The 19,389-nt window shown below is 37.3% G+C and overlaps 1 protein-coding gene and 1 long non-coding RNA gene across 8 annotated transcripts; one reads left to right on the plus strand and one right to left on the minus strand.

Annotated features, from left to right (window-relative positions):
* The first annotated feature begins 1,504 nt into the window (after positions 1-1,504).
* On the plus strand, positions 1,505-8,899 carry LOC149023549 (uncharacterized). 7 transcript variants are annotated; one of them, XR_016171539.1, is made up of 4 exons: positions 1,505-1,599; positions 1,697-1,763; positions 2,601-2,856; positions 2,951-3,641. It is a non-coding gene; the product is annotated as an uncharacterized LOC149023549 (long non-coding RNA). The 7 variants fall into 7 exon arrangements; XR_016171538.1 differs by lacking the exon at positions 1,505-1,599 and adding an exon at positions 7,689-8,899 and having other exon boundaries at positions 1,611-1,763; positions 2,951-2,995; XR_016171542.1 differs by lacking the exon at positions 1,505-1,599 and adding an exon at positions 7,916-8,899 and having other exon boundaries at positions 1,611-1,763; positions 2,951-2,995.
* A 396-nt stretch (positions 8,900-9,295) lies between these two features.
* On the minus strand, positions 9,296-12,570 carry LOC149023550 (Galactose oxidase/kelch repeat superfamily protein). The gene has a single exon (XM_089144087.1). The coding sequence runs from the start codon at positions 11,542-11,544 to the stop codon at positions 10,321-10,323; it is 1,224 nt and encodes a 407-aa protein (XP_089000213.1). The 5' UTR covers positions 11,545-12,570; the 3' UTR covers positions 9,296-10,320.
* Between the last annotated feature and the right edge of the window lie 6,819 nt (positions 12,571-19,389).

A 19,389-nucleotide genomic window follows, 5' to 3' on the forward strand; every position in this document is an offset into this window, starting at 1 on the left:
ATAATAACCCTAATTTTCATCCAATAACAAATTAGAAAATCCTAGAAAATATGAATTTCACTATTTCTCTAAAATCTAAATGGGTATAAATACATATTGAATACAAATTTTGGACTATTTGTTGACATCTTTATCATTTTATTTCCTTGAACTATGTTTTGAATTTAAGAATTTAACAACTTTAATATTTATTTCAATAGAAAATTCAAAAAAATATTCACTTATCTCAAGTAAAAAATTTATAAAAGAATAAAAAATTTTAAATAAGTAATTTAATTGGATAATAATCAGTGAAAGGTATTACCATATCTACATCGTATTAGTGATCAAACGGATTTTGATACCCTTAAACGGATGTGAATGCAAATTCGAAAGCGGATTTCAGTTATTTGTTTAGTCATTTACAAGCCGAACAACATTCTATATTTTTATTAATAAAATTTATGTAAATAACTATGAGTTACTTATAATCAAATTTCTAATTCAATTAAATTAAATTTTTTTTTTAGAATCAAACTTGTAAATAAATGAGGATACATTTTAAAGGCTATAAGTCTTTTGTTTTTTGAAAATTTTTATACTGGTAGGGCCTAAAAGGGATAAATTAAGAATTTTTATGAATTTATATTTGATATTTTAAGACTAAGGATAAGGCCAATTAAGGCTAGGGACAATACCAATTAGGACCATGGCCAATAATAGGGTCAATCAGGGTGTCCCTAGCCCAATCAGGACCAATGCCAATAATATGACCAATCAGAGTTAGGGACATGGTTAAGATAGGGCAATGGGCCAATTAAAGTCAATCAGACTCAGGGTCAAGGTTAGGGCCAAAGACAAGGCCAAAGACAGGGTCATCAGGCCAATTAGGGCTAATTAAGGTCGATCAGGGCAGGAATGAGCTTGGCTTGGTTTTGTAGAGCTTAGGGTTAGAGACAATAATCGTTGGTCCTAAACTAAGCTTAGAGCGAACTGAGCTAAGATTAGAACATATAGGGTTGGGGTTGGGATTGCAAAAGCCTAGCCCTATTGCAGCCCTAATCCATTCTATTCATGTCAATCCTATTTAGACATCATTTTCCAACACTTATTGTTATAGTATATTAAATCTTCTTGTTATTGTCCTTGCAAAAAACCCTATCATCACAAATTCAATTTTTTTCATTTCTATAAAGTTTGGTGGCAGTCCTCATCCTCTTTCATTGTAGATTATTCTTTAATGCCTATAGGCTTTGCTTAAAGAGCCTAACATAATCTACCTATCTTTTGATTTAAATAAAAAATTAAAATTGGATTTTGATTTCTAAATTTCTCCTACTGCCTTCAACCACAGTTTTTTTTAACTTCGAAAATTACAAAACATTACATGAAAAAAAATTTTTTGGTAAGGAGAAAAAAAATCAGGTGGCTAGCACCTGATTGATTTATTATCAATATAAATCATTTCCATATATAATTCATAAAGGATGATTTTTTTCTCATTTTACGGTTTGGATTGATTGATTCAACCATGTGGCAAAAACCCAATTATCCATTAAACCGAAGGAAAGGCCGGAACCTGCAACGCTGTAACCAGTTTTTCAATTTCGAACTCCCAAGGTCGTCGAAGCCTTACTTGAATAGTTTTTTCCCCCTCTTATCTGTTGTGCCCTTTGGAATTCAGAAATTGATGGTGCTTTGTTTTAAATTTCTGCAGGTCTTTGTGGTTCCAACAGTTACTTTTTCGTGTTGCCAATAATCATTTTCTGCCATGGCAACCCGGCGTAAGTATCTCTTATGCAGATTCTTTCCCTTTTTTTTTTTATTTTTTTTTCCTAATGGGTTTTGTTGGGGGGTGGAGGGGATCTCATCATCCACTGCTTTTACTAATAACGAATTTCTCCTGTGAAGCTTAGATTAGATTCTGATCATCTAACTGCAAGCTTCAAACCATTGATGATTTCCTTGTTTCCTCTGATCAACTGTACTATGAGAGAAGTTATCCTTTGTGTTCAATATTTTTTATTTTGAGTAGACAGTTTGAATATCATTAGGAACCACATTACCCTACCTTCAGATCTTCCACTACCCATTTGGTTCTTCACAAATTAGCCAGAGGAAGCTGGTCCATTTTGGCGTGCTAAACTAATTAGTCAACTTATCAATGTGTATGGGTTTATGTAAGTTTTATAAATGCTAATTTTAGTAGGTTGATATGATATTTTAAATTAATTTCATTTGATGTTTGTAATATCTACTGTCGATCAATGTGGAGATGAGTGGTTAATCTGGGCCTATAGGAAACATAACATTCAAACTTTTCTGGTCATGTGTACTTTGAACAGGGAGAATCAATATGGTTAGCATTTTATGATGCACTAGAAGTGTGGATGGAGAAGAACAAATAGTTTTCGCTCCATGACTTGTAAAAATGAAAAAAAAAATCCTTTGACCACGCAAATATGAAAATTTTAAATATGATTTCCTTTAGTTGTTGTGCAGTGGTATCATTTGCTAGAACAAGAATGTTTATGTTGAAAAAAACAAAAATAATTTACATTCACCATTGAAGTACTCCTCCTTTTGAAGACTTCATTCTCAAAGCTTATGAGTGACTGCAGGACTCCACTTTGAGAACTCTTATGATGTTGGTGTTTTCTCCAAATTGATAAATGCATATTTCTTGTTTGCAATTGAAGGACTTGGAAACTTTCACAGGTGAGAATGTTTGGGCAGTATAATGTGATTCTTCCTCAATTGTCGTGAGATGACTTGACTGACTTTCCTGCAGTACATTTGAAGCTGAGCTAGTAGGTGTTATCCCTTTGATTATAACATCCTAAGCTGACTCAAGAATTATTGCACGACTATGTATTGGTAAGAATTCGGAGATTCTTTGAGAATCAGGTTTGAACATTATGAGAGAAGTTATTTTGTTTGGTCTTAACCTTATCATTTGTTCTTTTGGTAGGAAATAAGAATGGCCTTCTCTTGCCACATGATACCACAGATCAAGGTAAAATTTGGGGATGGTTTTTGCTACAGTATGTAAACAATGCTTCAGGTGAAATCATATGGAGTCCTAGTGTAGATGTTTTCTTATTGAAGTATGTCACTTTTATTACTACCTTGTAAGTAGCCTATTAAATATGAAATAATAAAAAGATGAACTAAAGCTTGAGTTTTCTACATGTATGTGCAACCCCACTTGCTCCTCCCCCCCCCCCCAGAATGGTAATCCTAGGTGGAAAAGAGTATCCACCATGAGTAGCTCTTGATTGCCTGATTGACCCCAAACCATGTGACTCAGTTGCTCCAACAATACAGAGAGACATTGAAGATTTGCCAAGCCATACAAGAGGAGCTAGCTGCCCGTAGGGTAGAATAGGCAGCATGAGCTATTATCCTTGGGACTATTCAACATAATGTCCAGGCCCTTGCGATAAGGCTTTTAGCTATGGATCGACAGCAAGAACAGCGAGGACATAATGATCAGGGCAATAGACACAGGAATGAAAACAAAAAAGAATACTTCTGCTGGATTATTTCTCTCTCATGGTAAGCCTTTCCTCTCTTCTCTCTTCTGTGAAACACCCCGTTTTTCTTTTCTGCATGGTAGTCTCCTATGTTGCTATTTTCTCCTTGTTTCTTCTCAATGGCAACATCCCCCCCCCCCCCTCTCTCAGGGGGTCTCCCAGTGCTTTTCCCTTGTTTCTTGTCAATGGCAACTCCCTCCTCCCTCTCTCTCTCTTCAAGGGGGATTATAGTTCTCTCTCTCCCCCTCCCCCTTTCTCTCTTCACCACTTTTCTTCTATCTATAATTTTTCTGTTTCTACAGTGCAGCCACTCCCCTAATCTACAGGTATATAGTTTTTTCCCCCTTGTTCTCCAGAAAACAATAGGCCCTGTTTCATATAACTTATTGAGAATGCTGTTGCCTAGAAAATTTAAACATTTTCTCTGTAAACTCACGTTATCCCATTCTTTCAATGGTAGGATTTTATTTCCATTATTATTATAGAATCTCTCTTCATTGTTATTGCTGTTATCTAGCTACATATTTTAGGAATCTGGATAGCATTTATTATTTTTCAGGAGCATTAATCGATTTGCATCCAACTCTGTGTTAAATTTCTATGATCCCCATCACATGTATCCCGATTTTCTTTAGTCTTGCATATTTGCTTAGGATTGTTTTGATCATTGTTTTCTTTATCACGCATAACATGCATGCTTATTTATTATATGTTGCTGCCTCGCTGTTGTTTAGTGTTTCCCTTTAGGACTTGTCCCTGCCTAGGGTACTCCTAACCAGCCCTTGTAGGACTCCTAATCCTTAGGGTTCACCCCACATCAAACTTGGTATTGATGGGGGATAGAATAGAGAAGAGAGAATGAGGAGGCAACTTGAGAAGAAATTAGAGTTGCTAGGGAAGGGAAAGAGGGATAAAAAAAGCTCATAAGAAAAAGAAGACAAAAGGAAAAGGGGGTTGGAGGGGGGGGGGAAGGGGTGTGTGGGGTGAGGTAACACACTTGCACAAAACCCAAGCTTTCAAATTCATCTTTTTATTTCACACTCAATAGGAAAACAACTATATTAAGACTCTTTGCAATTTAAAGTTAACTAAAACTAATTCCAAGTATCCTACCCAAATTAAAAGTCTACTTACATAATTATCCCAATAAAATAACCAAGAAATCTCCCAAATCCCTTATAAGATCCCACTTGAAACACTGCTTATGCTACTATATTGAGAATGGTAACCAGTTTTCTTACTTTAGCCAAAGAGCTCAATCTTGACTGTAAGGTAGGCACCCACATGATTAGTTATTCTTTCCTACAAATCCACAACTATTAGCTGATAATTTTGAGAAATAATCTCCCTCAAAATCAGCTATATTAGTGGCAATGAAATTCCTCAAATGTAGGTTCATTAGGCTAAAAGTTGAGCCAAGATAGGGTGCTTCGATGGATTATAGGCTGTGAAAAGTCATGTGATTGGAGCTCTATCTCAAATTGTGCTACTTCAAAAATCCTTAATGGAATATTTTCCTACTTAGAGGATCATAAAAAGATATGGCGAGATCAAGAAGCAACTGTACGTGGTCCTTATCGACCTACAAAAAGCCTGAAACAGAGACCCGATAGAGTTAATCTAGTGTATGCTAGAGAAGAAAATTTTCAACTAGATATGTGGACATAATTAAAGCTAGATATGCCACTGCAGATGACAGACAATATGAATTGTCTGGGTCAACATGGTGAATTCCTAATCGCGGTCTGGTTACATCAAGGATCAGACCTAAATCCTTATCTCTTCTTACTAATCATGGATGATTTACTAAAAACATATAAGATAAGTTTCCTTGGTGTATGTTTTTACTGATGATATTATCTTGGTGGATAAGCTAGAAGTGGGGATTTCATGAAGTTGGAATTATGATGATCAACCTTGGAATCAAAAGTTCATAAGATTAGTATGGCAAAGACAAAGTTATACTAACTTTTAATGAGGTGATTAAATCAATAAGAAGGTCATCCTGCAAAGTGATTATTTTATCTATCTAGGATTAGTCATAACTCATAAATAAAGAAGGTGATGTTGCTTGGACAATTCACATAGGATGAATGAAGTGGAAGCTATGCCTAGAGTGCTATGTGATTGCTGTATCCTTTTGAGGCCAAAAGGAGAATTTATAGGATTGTAATTTAACCAACTATGGTGTATGGTGTGAAATAAGTATCATATAGATTGACTAGGCATAGTGGAGATGAGGATGTTGAGACAGATGTGTGGCAATACTAGGAGGCACGAAGTGAGGACTGACTATCTTGAGCTGAGTTGAAATTAGATAAGCTGAAAAAGTCTTTTGGTGTGACATGACCATGTTCAAAAAGAGCTAGGTATGTTCAGTTCAGAGAGATGGTTTAATTCTTACGGGAAGCACTAAAAGAGCTAGTGACAGGCGTAAAATAACCTAGAAGAAGTGGTGATGAAAGACATAAAGCTTAATCATTATATCATTTACAACCTTGAATGAAGCTGATTGAAGAGCAAGGATCTTTGTAGCCAACGCCCATCAGATGGGTTAAGGCTTTACTGTTGTCATTTTAAACTTTCTGAACAGTGAAGAATACAACAAAGTTACATTGTGACCCTTTTCCCATCCTAGATTTCTGGTAGAACTTGAGTTCCAAGTAGGATACAAACCACCACTAGTTTTTTGTTGCACAGTAGTTTGATGGATGCAGCAAATCTTTTCTATAGATGCATAGAAGTACTGCAGAACACCTTGTTTCATGGGTGTGTTAATAAAATCCTGTTGACCTGGCCCGTTCAAACCCCGCCCTAAGCCTGGCCCGATCTCAACACAATTTTTTCAACCCGAAGGGCGGGCTTGGGTTACAAATATGATCAGTCCTGACAGGGTCGGCTTGGGTCGGGTTTGGGTTTGGCCCTAGCCCAACCTGACCCTATGTTAGTTTAATATACATTAAGTTATGCTGAATACACAAATAAAATGCCAATGCAAGGTTGGTTAGTTGGCAAGACCCATCACCTCTCATCCAAAAGGTCTTGGGTTCGATTTCAATGATTAGCAAATTATTCATTTCATTTCCTAAAATTAAAATCAAGTCAGGGTTAATTAGGGCGGACCGGGTTAGGCCTTGTCAGGGTTGGGTTAGGGTTAGGAATTTTAAAACCCTAACATTGGTTGGGTTTGGGTTTTAGTTCCAATCTCTAGGGTTGGGTTAGGGTTGAAGTCTGGCCCTTTGACACCCCTAGTTTCATGGAGATATGGAACTGATTTGGCAAAAGTTCATAAAATTGAGGTTTTCTAATAAGTTCTCCTCATTGGAGTTGAAACTGTTGTAATTAGTTGAGCTCATCTTTAGGGAGGCCAACACTAAGTACAAGGACAATTGAGCTCAACTTCAGGAAAGCAAATGCTTGGTGTGTGCGTCCTATTGGGCTATGATGCACACATCTCAATTGCTTGTCCAGCTATGGAATGCTCTGCTTGGCACTCCATGGAGAGAAGCTAGATCCTTTGAGGGTACATAGAAAGCGAATAGCATGGGAATCTTGTTTCCTTCTATAGCTTCAAGCGTCTTATTCATGTTAACATATACCCCCTGAAGACGGTACCTTATTCCAAAAAATTTCAGGGACACCCAAGGATAATTAGGCACCCTACAAACATTGCCCAATTCACAGTCGCCCCTTTTTTTATTAGAATTGTTATTATTTTGAGGACATGATGAATATTCCCTTAGTTGAATTATTCTATATCTTATGGTATGAACTGATGAACAAAGGAAGGATAACTCATTGAGGAAGAAAGAAGATGAATTTAATATTTAATTTTACTTATGGCAATACTGTAAAGTCACAAGAGATTTAAAGGCATTTGGGAATGATGAAATTACCTAACTGTGACTTTAACAGAATTTGCTAAAGGAGTAGACTGTTTTGTAAATTTAAGAGATCTTTTGGGGGTCATTGCCTGTTTGGCATAGTCTTGAGGTGTTTGTGCTTTTTTCCAATTATCTTGGACTTTTCTAGAAATTTATTCTTAATATCAATTGCACCAAGTTTCCTGTGCCATAGTTTTGGGAAGTGGAATGGTATATGGATTCATTACATACTTCAGTTCTGATAAAAACATGTCCATGTTCGAGTCTTCAACCATGTTACTTTTGCTAGGAAACTGAGGAGATATTGCAGATATTCTTGGAGTTTGAAGTATTCAGGCAGACAAATGCAGGAAAATTTCTTGTGGGTAGTTACTGTGCCTTCTCCAACAGAGGGGAATTCATATGCAGTATCCTCATTCTATTTTATTTTTCTGCCCGTCCAACTGAAACCCAGATTTTCAAGTTGTCGCATTAATATCCAAATGATCAATTTCTTAACAATTGCTGCTGCAACAGGTCCATACCTGTACAAACTCTACTTCAGGTTCTACCAGTGGCTGTGACTCTGAATCGTGGTGGTGAAGTCATTGCCGCAGGTGTTGCAGCGAGTGACTGGACAGCATTTTGTGTGTTGGATACAATAGCAACGTGACTGTCATTTGAGTTTCTAAAAGTTGAAGGAAGCACAACCCAGCTCCATGTTTGATGAGATGAAAAAAAATCATTAAATGACACTTACGTTTGGGTCTGATCTCCTCGGCTGAGCTGGTAGTTTGTGTTGAAAAACTGCAGTTAACAGTTTGAATCAACTCCTCAGTGTAAGTGGGGGAAAAGGATACAAGACCCACCATTCACCAAAACAAGAACAGTTCTTCGTGGTCTGATTCCACATTTTTGGCTGATGCACTCTAGGAGAAAGCTGGGTGAGCTTTCCAAAAGTCATTTGATTTTGTAAAACACAAGGCTTGGAAAAACCTTGCAAAACAAAATTTGAATTTGACAATTGAAAAGAAATTTGAAATGAAGAACCTGACAGTTATGATCAATCATATACCATCTCCATAATGTGATTGTTACGCTATTATCCCAAATTTGTTTTCATATAAAAGGGTGGGAAAAGGAATGTTCTTCCAAATGAAGTTTTCCCTGTTTGCGTTCAGTAAATTGCAGAATATAGTGGGATTCTTACCCTATTATCTCGAGTTTGTTTAATATAAAAAGCTGGGAAAAGAAAATTCTCTCAGATTAGGAGTTCTACTGTTTGAATTTTTATTTTTATTTTTTTTGGGTAAACGTACTGTTTGAATTCAAATAGCAAAAGAGGAAGAGAAAGTTCACTGCTACCCTGCGAGTTAGCACCAAAATTTATACTACTATTAAATTGGATAACTCTAGAGGTGGCATTAATTTTAGCTGCAGCACTGAAATTTTCCCAAAGGATCCAAAAAACCAGAACATAAGATGACAATTGCACAGAAATTTGTACAGCAAAACAAACAGAGCATGTATGGTTTCCAGGTTTTTTCAAAACGTTCCTTTGAAAACATGAAACATATTTCAGAAAGTTAACCAAAAGAGTGTCTTTTTTTCTTTTTCTTTTTCCTGTTCAAATAACGAGAAGAGTGTCAAAAAAAACCATTCTAGCACACAAAACCTGTTCTCCTTGGAATGTGAAGCTGTGTACTTTCAGCAGTCAGTCTTGACTTTACTGTAGAGACAACCCCTTTCAAGAGCACGAGAAGCAGAGTTGAGATCCTTTCCGCCCGGGCAGGGTGTTCGCACATCTCCCCTCTGCCCTCCTATTTGGGCTGCCCATGGATGGGCGAACGGCCTGCCTAGGCAGAGAGGATTTGAACTCCGAGGAGTAAGTATACATCCTCAAAGGGGAAACTTTGTCATCCGCAAGGTTCGAACCCATGACTTCTCCATTGAGAAATATGGATCTTACCAATCTACCAACCCTACAATGACGATATGGGGATTCTTTATGCACACACTGGTTAGGAACTTGATTTGAGCCATGAATTTAAGGGAAGGAGAACCCCAGGTTTACTAGAGCCACAGGAACAAAATGTAACAATTTTTTCAAAAGTTCCAAGATGAAATTAATTCTCGACTTCATCTTTGACCAAATTGGAAGTCCAATGTCAAACTAGTGAGGCAGAAGAGGAAGAACTGTCGTCTGTTAGGTATTTTCTTCAGAGGAAAATAAAGAAACAGCAAATGTCTAGTGGATTGTGACTTGAATACAAGGAAGAGCAATTCAATGAATGTAGTGCACAAAGAATCTATCAGATGAAATTTATAAAGAAGTACATACCTAAAGCAACAATAACGATTACAATTAATGTTGCAACCAGAGACGAGAAAATTATGCAGCAGATGGCTTTTGAATAGCAGAAACAGGACCAGATCCATTTTTAAACACAAAAATGCGTATCAACAATGATAAACTTCAACCTCCTATCAATAAAGCTTTCCATGTTTTGGTATAGAGAAGTGATCTAGGATACAAAAGACAGACTATTAGGAAAGGTATAACATGTGACAATTTCGTTGTTTCCTTGATCTATAGCCATTTCTCCTGAACAGAACCATGTAATTGGTAAAAAACATACCTCACTAGATCAATAGTGCCTTCTCTGTTGCCAAAGCAATAAAAATTGGAAAGCTGCCCCATTTTGTACCCAATCACTGGTCATCCCCTCAAAATTCATGAAATAGTGATCATACAATGGAGCACCATAACCAAATACATGAATTGTCAAAGAGTAAAATGAATACTCAAATCAACTAAGGCTGCCCACACAATCAGTTTTTGCGGTCAAAACATATTACATGTGAAAGAACAGCCTCAAAGGCCTGGTTAGATTGCAGAGTTTCCAATCCCACTGAGTGAAAAAAAATAGCAGAATAAGTGCTCAACAGCCCATGACGGCACAGTTATAGACGAATACTCCAACATGCTCCTTCACACCGACGACTTTCCACTCCAAGGTCCCATCTTTGACCTCTGATTTTGGACTCCAAGAGTTCAACACAATACCATCACCTTCGGGGCCTCTCTGCCCACCTACAACCAGAAGTTCCTTGCCGCATGCCTTGAAAGCCAGGCCCCAACCGTTTGAAGTATCAGCTCTCACAGGGAGCCTACCCAAGACGGACCAAGTGTTCTTCTCTTTATTATACTTCTGCACCATATTGGTTGACTGCTCAACCGCATAGAGCTGATTATCCACCACTGCTACAAGCGGAGGTGCCTGAGCCACCTTATTAACATTTGGGTACATCCCTTCAATTTTTCTCCATTTTCTTGTCTCAAGATTGTATTCTTCCCCACAAGTTAATGAGACGGTAGGACTTGACATCCCACCTATTACATAGAATTTCCCATCCATGAAGAATCCAGAGCACAACTTGCGTGGAGAGTGCATGTTAGGCAACAGCTCCCATTTGCCTGTTTCAGAATCGTAGAGCTCAGCGGAATCCAATATTTTTCCATTCCTGTCGCTTCCACCTGCAACAATGGCAATAGAACCAAAGCTACCCGAACCAAACAAGCACCGAGGAAAATTTATTCCCTTACAATGTTCCCATTGCCGGCGAGCCAAACTGTACTTCCAGGTGACGAAATCCAACAACTCCCGGCCAAAAACCAGTAATTCAGTGCCCACAGCCAAGGACTCCTTGTCTGCATGATCGAAACACTCATCACAAGGGATCTTGGGCAACTTCATCCATTTCTTTCTCATGGGGTCGAAAACTTCCCATCCTCGTGGGTCACATACCAAGTAGACCCAGTGCTCCGCGATGCCCATCTGCTTCCGCAGTCCAAAGAGGGAGCCACTTTTTACCAACGAATTGAATCTCCAGTTGAGGCAAGCAAGCGTCGCATAATCTGATCGGCGTGCCCAAGCAAGGCAGGCCAGAGCAACGTCATCATGTAGACCAGGAAGAAGAGGATCATCACATGACGCAGCAGCAACGCGGCGATTTTGACGGCGACCATCAATTTCTCCTACATCAGATCCCATCTCCAAGAAAATGTGTCTTTTCTCTCCAACCAAATCTGAGCAAGATTTGTACGTCAAGTAGGGGAGATTGAAATCAAATAGTCTCTTCGATTCATCAGCTTGAAGAACCATATTGGCAAGTCTGTAGGGTGCTGGCAGAAAGCATCTGGCAGAGCTGATACGTATTGCCTCCAAGCGATGCTGAGAATAATAACGAAGGGTCGTAACAGAGGGATAACATAATTCTGTATCTGGGAACCGATCTATCCTGCAGAGGTTGCAGAGCCGCCAGCCCCTATCACAAAAAATTCTTCTTTTTCAATAGCTCCATCATGCGTCTGCAGTTCAGCCGTCAGATCAAAGGGATTGGTGTGACCACTGGTGAGAAATATAAGATGAAGAAACTGGAATTTCTGCAAGCGGACCAAATCAGATCTCCCAGAAAAGTTATCAGATTTCACCGGAACCTCCGGATCTTCCGCCGAAATCGGTTCTGTTCTTTAGCAGGACTGCCGACAGGACTATCTAGAGAAGTGAAAAACATGAATCCGTTGTAAAACAGAATCACAACAAGTATACAAAACGCATCCAAACGGCGGCGATCCACCAAATCTGATCACAATTGAATCGTTCAGGGAAAACTGACATTAACAGCAGCAGATTTTTCCCGCGAAATCAGGGATCGAGGAGAAGGGTCGATAGAAAGAGAACGAAAACGGATCCAAACCGGACCAGAGACTAGAAGATATCCATAATCAAATCCACAGACATATATCCGATTTTCCAACCAAAACTTACCAGAAAACTATAGAAATCAAGAACTGGAATCGGAACAATAAAAATAACGAGAATTAGATAGAAATACCGAACGAAGGTGCTGGGACCTGCAAATCAGACACCTCGATCGGAGCACGAAGCGAAGGAGAGTCGCCGGAGAAGAAGAAGAAATCTATAATCGCCGGATTCCGGCGGCTGAAGGGGTTGGGAAGAACATATAAGGTGGTTTAGCAAGAGAGAACTGTTAACGATGAGAAAGGGATTAAATAAAAAAAGGATTTTTAATCAATCAAGATGAGAATTGAGAAGAGACGAAGAAATCTAATTGGGGTTTTAGAGAAAAAGACATTTTATTTACTCAATTCGCCATGGCACCCTGGATCTTTGCCTTTCTCTCTTCTTCCATTTTTATCTTATACTTATATTATCGCAAAAACGAGTAGATACGCTAGCGGTATACCATAAGCTAGCTTACGGTACTAATCATGTTTTATCTTTCTTTTAATCTGCTCTACGGTTTACACGTGTGAGTGATTAATTGATGAAAACCGATCTGGACTCAGTGGAGCGAGTTGACATGAGCTGGGCCGGGTTAAGGATTTTAGATAGATTAGGGCCCAGTTGCCTGATATGTGATGGTTTGTAATAATGGAGAGGGTTGTACTTGTCTTATATTGATCATACTCTTCTACTTCTACATTTATTTATTTATTTTTATTATTTCTTCAAATAATAAATTCCCCATTTCCATAGTATGAAATACCCAAATTACTCCTTTCAGAAACTACTAGGTCTTATAGTCCCTTTCCATGGAGTCCAGATAATCTACTTGTCAAAGTAGACGTCAGTGCTTTCCTCACATTTTTTCACTAACATTAACAGGGGCCCACAAAGACCTATGAAGATCCTACTTTCGATTCATCTTGTTAGAACTTATAGATGTTCCTCCTTCCTAATATGTGAGCACAGATGTTTACCTGTTAGGGTAGAGGATCCAGACTCATCCTCGTGCTCTCTACTATCAACATTAAATCCTCTTTCATAATAAAAAAATATTTAGTAACATTATGCAAATAAATCTTTAATGATAGATTAATGTTACATTTAGTATTACTTTTGTCATAATTAATTGTTTTGATTTCATGTTTAATCTATTCAACACAACTAGTGGCTTAAAATCAAAAGCTTGAATAATGATTTTAGAAGAAAAAAATTATTAACACAAAGTCAATATATAGAATATTATTATCGCAAAGGTCAAATAAATATAAGGTCATATGGTTGAGATAGGACAACTATGAAATTTGGTGTACTTCTACAAAAATAAAAAAAATTGCTTTTGACTGTATGGATCTTGCATTGACACGCATACACTCTCTCTGTTCAACACAAGCGCTTCTTACTGGGTTAGGGAGAAGTCAATGTCATATTCTCCTTCTTGGTTATTTCTGAATGTAGAGGGGATCCACGTAATAATGTGCTTTCACATTATACACGGTATTTTGACCATGAGAGTCTCACTTTTACATGAACTCTTTGTCTCTTCCCTTATCAAAAAAGTCCACTGTTGAATAGAAAATTTTCTCACACCATGAGTATTGTAAGGCGAGAAGTTCCTCACACATCGTTGGCATGGAAGATCCTCTTCATTTCTTTTTTCAAATTGGAAAACCTTACTGCTTTTATTTATTAGTCCATAAGGGCATTTCCATCACCATCACCCACATGTTAAAGAAAGCGAATCTATTCTACCAAAAAAAATAATAATAATAATGATAATAATAAAGAAAGTGAATCTATAACCCTTATAACACAATTTTTTGGACTCCCTCTTCTTAATTTGATATGTGAAACCTACATTTGTATAGGAGAATGGAACCAATTTGAAGTTGTTATGTTCTTAATGGGCTCCATTTTGGTATATGAGTATTAGATTGAGCTAGTTAAATATGAGATAGATTTAAGAGCTTGACTCAACTCGTTTAATCAGTTTCAGAGTTTTTGAAACATCGATCAAGTACCTAACGGATGTGACTTTCAGGCCATCGACCATATGGCCAACCTGTACTGAAGAAGAAAAAACACTAAACTTGAATATAAAACTTCGAATCCAACCAAGATAGGAAAACCAACCAAGGCCACCCATCGATAGATTCCAATTGCAACAAAGCACCTCATCCATGACTTGCTTGGACATAAGATTCTCAACCCTCTCAATATGGAACATTTTAGGACATTTTTCAGCATATTGCTTTGTTACATTGTTGTTGGTTGATGTATTGATCCTTATTCCTGATTTCCCTTTTTTTCTTTCTATCTTTTCTTTCTTCCTTAGGCCAGGATTCTATCAATGGTCTGATTGCTTCATTGACACTGTTTATGTGTTTGGTTTCCTAGCAAAAGTTTGGAATAATATTATTGAATTGAGAAAGTTTTTCTTTTCTTTGGGAATCTATCATTATTATTTCTTTCTTCTTCCTTAGCTGTTGGAGGTTCCAAATTTTTTTCACTGTACAAGCATCTTCTCAACTCACATGACATGGTGGTAGAGAATCTTCCAGGTGTTAGGGTTTCTTTTTGGACCCCTTCTCTGCACCTCTATTTTTGATCTTCAAGATCAGATTTGTGATTGAAAATTAAAATTATTATAATGAAAACCATCTGACAGCTTTGTGATCATATGGAAATAAAGATTCCAAGACATTAGTGGGAGATAGAAACAGGATTTGATGAACATAGAATGGTGACCCAACCAAATACATGGATGGAGCTAGTTAATCACTTATGATCACTTCGAGCAAATGCCCACTTGGAATTTATCCCAGATGAAATTCCTTTCCAATTTCCCTTGTTAGATTTGATAGATTCCCAATTGACAAGAACTGGGAACTAGATGCTCCTGTGGTTCAAAGACTAGCTTTGAGAACAAGTTTCAGAATTAATTGAGATCTCTCAACTTCTAAACATGACCCAAAGAGTTAGAACTAGTGTAACTTGATAACACAGTAGCCAAATTTAAAACATGGATTTTGGCAAGAAGGTTTCAGGTAGCCTAGAGAGTGTAGACTAGCAGGTACCTGCTTCATTGGCTGTTATGGTCCTCTTCATACTTTTTGTCCAATCCATACCCACCAAGTCCTTTGATTGGACCACTAAGGGTTCAATCAAGTTCCTCTTTCTCATTCTCTGATTCCATAGAGAAGTGAGCTTCAGGAATTCAGATAAATGGAATGTATTCTTTTTGCCCATTGAGTTGAGGAATAATTTTGGCTACCCAAAAAAGAAATAATTTTTATTGGTTTTCATCACCTAATATAAACAAAGAGGGAACATGGTTGAATATGTACTAAGTGGTGGATCTGGGTTCAAACTCTGATGCTTTCCACCCCTGTGACTGAGCAATACCGCCAGGGAATGATGCTGGTCACTCTTTCATTTGTTCCAGGGCTATTCCATCATCAACATTCTCTTTTTGATGCTTCAATCAAGTCAGACAAGATGGTGTCAGTTTGAAACTGGAATTGAAATCAACTGTTTGAAATTGAATTGAATCAAATCAGATAAACAAGAACTGGTCTGGTTTTGCTTTCAGAGTGCAATATCTTGATTCCCTATTTAGTCAGTAGGAGAAGAAGACCATTCTTTCTATGCCAATCCTGTCTATGGATAGAGAGGATCATTGGGTTTGGAGATATTCTCACAATGGGTTTTTTTTTTTTAAGTTAAAACAGCATATCAAGCTACTCAAAATACCACAAATATGCAGAAAAACAAAAACTTTTCCTCCACAACAATAAATTAGGATAGAGACTAGAAAATCAAAATGCTCCCAAAAATCAAAACCTTCCTTTGAAAGGCTGCCCTTAAAGGAATAGTAACCCAACAGGCTTTAGTAGAGATAGCAACAATTCCCCTTTGTTGTTTGATTTGTACATCACAGGTGGAAAGCGTATTGCATGCTTTATTTCATTGTGATCATGCAAAGGCATGTCGGAGGGTCTCTCCTCTAAGGATTGACACTGCTGAATTCTCAGGGAATAACATACATAGATTTGGCTTGATTTTTTTCTAGATCTTAAATTTAATTCTTTTGATCAAGGTGATTTTTTCATACTATATGCAACATTTTATGTTGGGTAATCTAGTATGCAACAAATGATCTATTGTTTAATGAAAAAATTGCTTCACTTCAAATTTTTTGAATTGAATGTATAGGTTGTTTAATGAAGTGAATTGGATTCATGACAATGCTGCTAACCAGGACTTGAATAGTGGGAACTCAAGCTCCATAGACGTTGCTAGTGTTTCAGGTGAAGGATTCAATCCTCTTCAAACCAGTTTCAAAGTTTTTTTGGATGCATCGTTGGACAGTACTTCTAAGCAAGCTAGTAGAAGCTGCATTATTTGTAGTCCAACAGACTGATTCATTTGGGCAAAAACCAATTTTTTGTTTGGTTTTTCTGCACTTGTTATGGAGCTTGAAGCTCTTAGGGATGTTATTTTTGCTATTTTGGAACTTCGTATTAATCAGGTTGTTTTCTATTCTGGTTGTCTCCTAGCCATAAAGGCTTTAAATGGCTAGGCCTAGTCTCTTGATTGGTTAAGCCATGGTCTGATCCAAGATATTAAGAGACTTTCTACATGAAGGATCATCTTTAAGCCCTTATTATTTGTACTTTTAATAGATGAATTAATAAAAAACATTCAAGACAAGATTCATTATTGTATGTTTTTTACTGATGATATTGTATTGATAAATGAAATTCAAGTAGGGATTAATAACAAATTATAATCATAGATGGTTCCTTTGCAATCAAAAGGCCCTAAACCAAGTAGAACAAATACAGAATATTTAGTTTGTTATTTTATTTATGATCGGACGGACGAGGTAGTAAAACTTAATGGAAAGAAGATCCCTTAAAGCAATTATTTTAGGTGTCATTGGTTTAATCATAAATAAAAAATTTGATATAAAAGACAACGTTTTTTAAAGAATCAAAATAGGGTGGTTGAAGTAGAGAGGTCAGAGTCTTGTGTGGTCAACGTATTCCTCTAAAGCTTAAAGAAAAAATATATTAGACCGTCATTCAACTAGCTATGATATATGGTGTAGAGTGTCGGGTATAGACATCTCTTTTTTTATTGCGTTAGCGGGCATTAGTTTTATCATAGTCTCTTCCTTTGAATTCTCTTCACTGCTATGAAATGTTCCCTCTTTCGCCATCTCCATGTATCTACTGATCAAACCAACCCCATAGATGATATCTGGTGTACCTATTGAGAAATGCTTGAGCGGAATCTCAACCATATTTGCTCTTTTTTGTTAGATATTCCCTTACTCACAGGACACGGGTTCTTTATATGACTAGGAAAATTGACTGGATAAACTTTCTTATAACGTTTACAATATCTAGTTATAACCAAGAGTGAAAATAGTGACATTCAAAACATTTTGAAATTAATTTAGGGCCTGTTTGGTTACATGAATTCATCTCTGATTCATGAATCGAATCCCATTTGGTGTAAAATCTCTAGATTCGAAACTAAAGATATGTGATTCTTTAGATTATGGGTAGGGGTGAAACGGGATTTCAAAAAGCTATACTTTGCACTTCCAAATCCGTCGTCATGTTTTGGATGATCCCGTTTCTTCCCGCCACTATCTTTTAAATTATCTCCTGTTTGAATCTCGTATTTGTCTTGCTTCCCGGCCAAAATGTAAAAAGAATCCTTATTCATCCATGTTTTGACCCTCTCCATCAAAATATACCTGACCACCGATTCTCTTTCTTCATTTTCTCATTACTTAAACTGTAAGCTTCACCAACATGACCCTTTAGTGTGTGGAGCGAAGCCTTGCAACCATGGCCTGTTTCTTGACTTTGCTTTTTTTTCCACTAAAGATGCTGATTACATCAAAGGGGACATAGAAGATGATAGTACTGTAAAGCCAGATGACTCCAGGCAACCTTGAGTGTATTCAACTCTTACCAATTTAAGCAATCAAAAATGCGACCATGCATTAAGAACAATCCAAGAGACCAGGGGGACAAAGATGAGAGCTAGTTGGTCTTCTTGTCTTTATATAGAGATAGATCACTATTATGTCAGAAAATGCGTTCACATGTAAAAATCACTTGCATACTTTATAACTCTTTTAAACGAAAAAAAAAATTAGTACACCAATATTTATGGATATTGATATTTCATACTTTTTGATTTTCATGTTAGCAAGATCCTCTAATTTTTTTATTAAAAAAAAAATCAGATTATTTTGCAAAACAGTGATGGAATAAAAATTACTAATAAATCTGCAGCACCTGATTGTCCCACGTCAATGAATGACATAGCAAAGACTTAAGAAAAAAAAAAAAAAAAACTTACTTGTATCAATTGGAACCACGGTTCACTATGTTGGCAATATATCGCCGACACAGGGCGATATATCGCCGTGTCGCTGGGGGGGGACACGACTCCCCCAACGACACGATATTTACCATATATCGGCGACATATCGCCCTATGTCAGCAATATATCGCCGATCACTTTGGCAAAAAGCGAACGAAAAATTGACAAAAAATAAACGAAAGGCTGTTATATATAGTGAATGTAGCGATATATCGCCGATTTGCCAAAGTGACATAGGGCCTCTAAAAGCTCCGAGGGCGCTACCCCCACTCCCCCGCAGGGGTGGCCTCCCAGGACCCCCGCCCGCTCACCGAGGAGCAGGACCCCGTGTCCGTCGGCAACAATATGTGAAGCATGAACCCTACTCAACATTATTGTATAATGAATTATAAACTTTAGATACATCTCTTTACTAATTGTGTATTTGTGTTCTTTTTGCATATTTATATTAGTTTATATGAATTTTCCAAACTTCCAATTTTTCCCACATATAGCCGGACATGTGCCAATTATAAACTTTAGGTTAGGTGATGTTTTAGGTCAAAATAACATTCTCAATGTGTTTATTGATCTCAAATTAGGTTACAAGTCAAATTTCAGGTCAAAATGACTTGAAATACTCTTCAAACAGGAGTTTGATTTTTCATCAAACCCACTGCCGACTTTTGTCGCCATGTCACCCAAGTCGCCATGTCGCCAAGGTCCGACACGGCAACACGTGCCAACATGTCGGACCTTGATTGGAACTCCACATCTCTCATTCAAACTAACTATAAAACAAGATTTCCTAAT

The sequence above is a fragment of the Hakea prostrata genome, chromosome 2 (genome assembly GCF_041222555.1).
Source record: "Hakea prostrata isolate BN-2017 chromosome 2, UWA_Hpros_2, whole genome shotgun sequence".
Classification (NCBI taxonomy): domain Eukaryota; kingdom Viridiplantae; phylum Streptophyta; class Magnoliopsida; order Proteales; family Proteaceae; genus Hakea; species Hakea prostrata.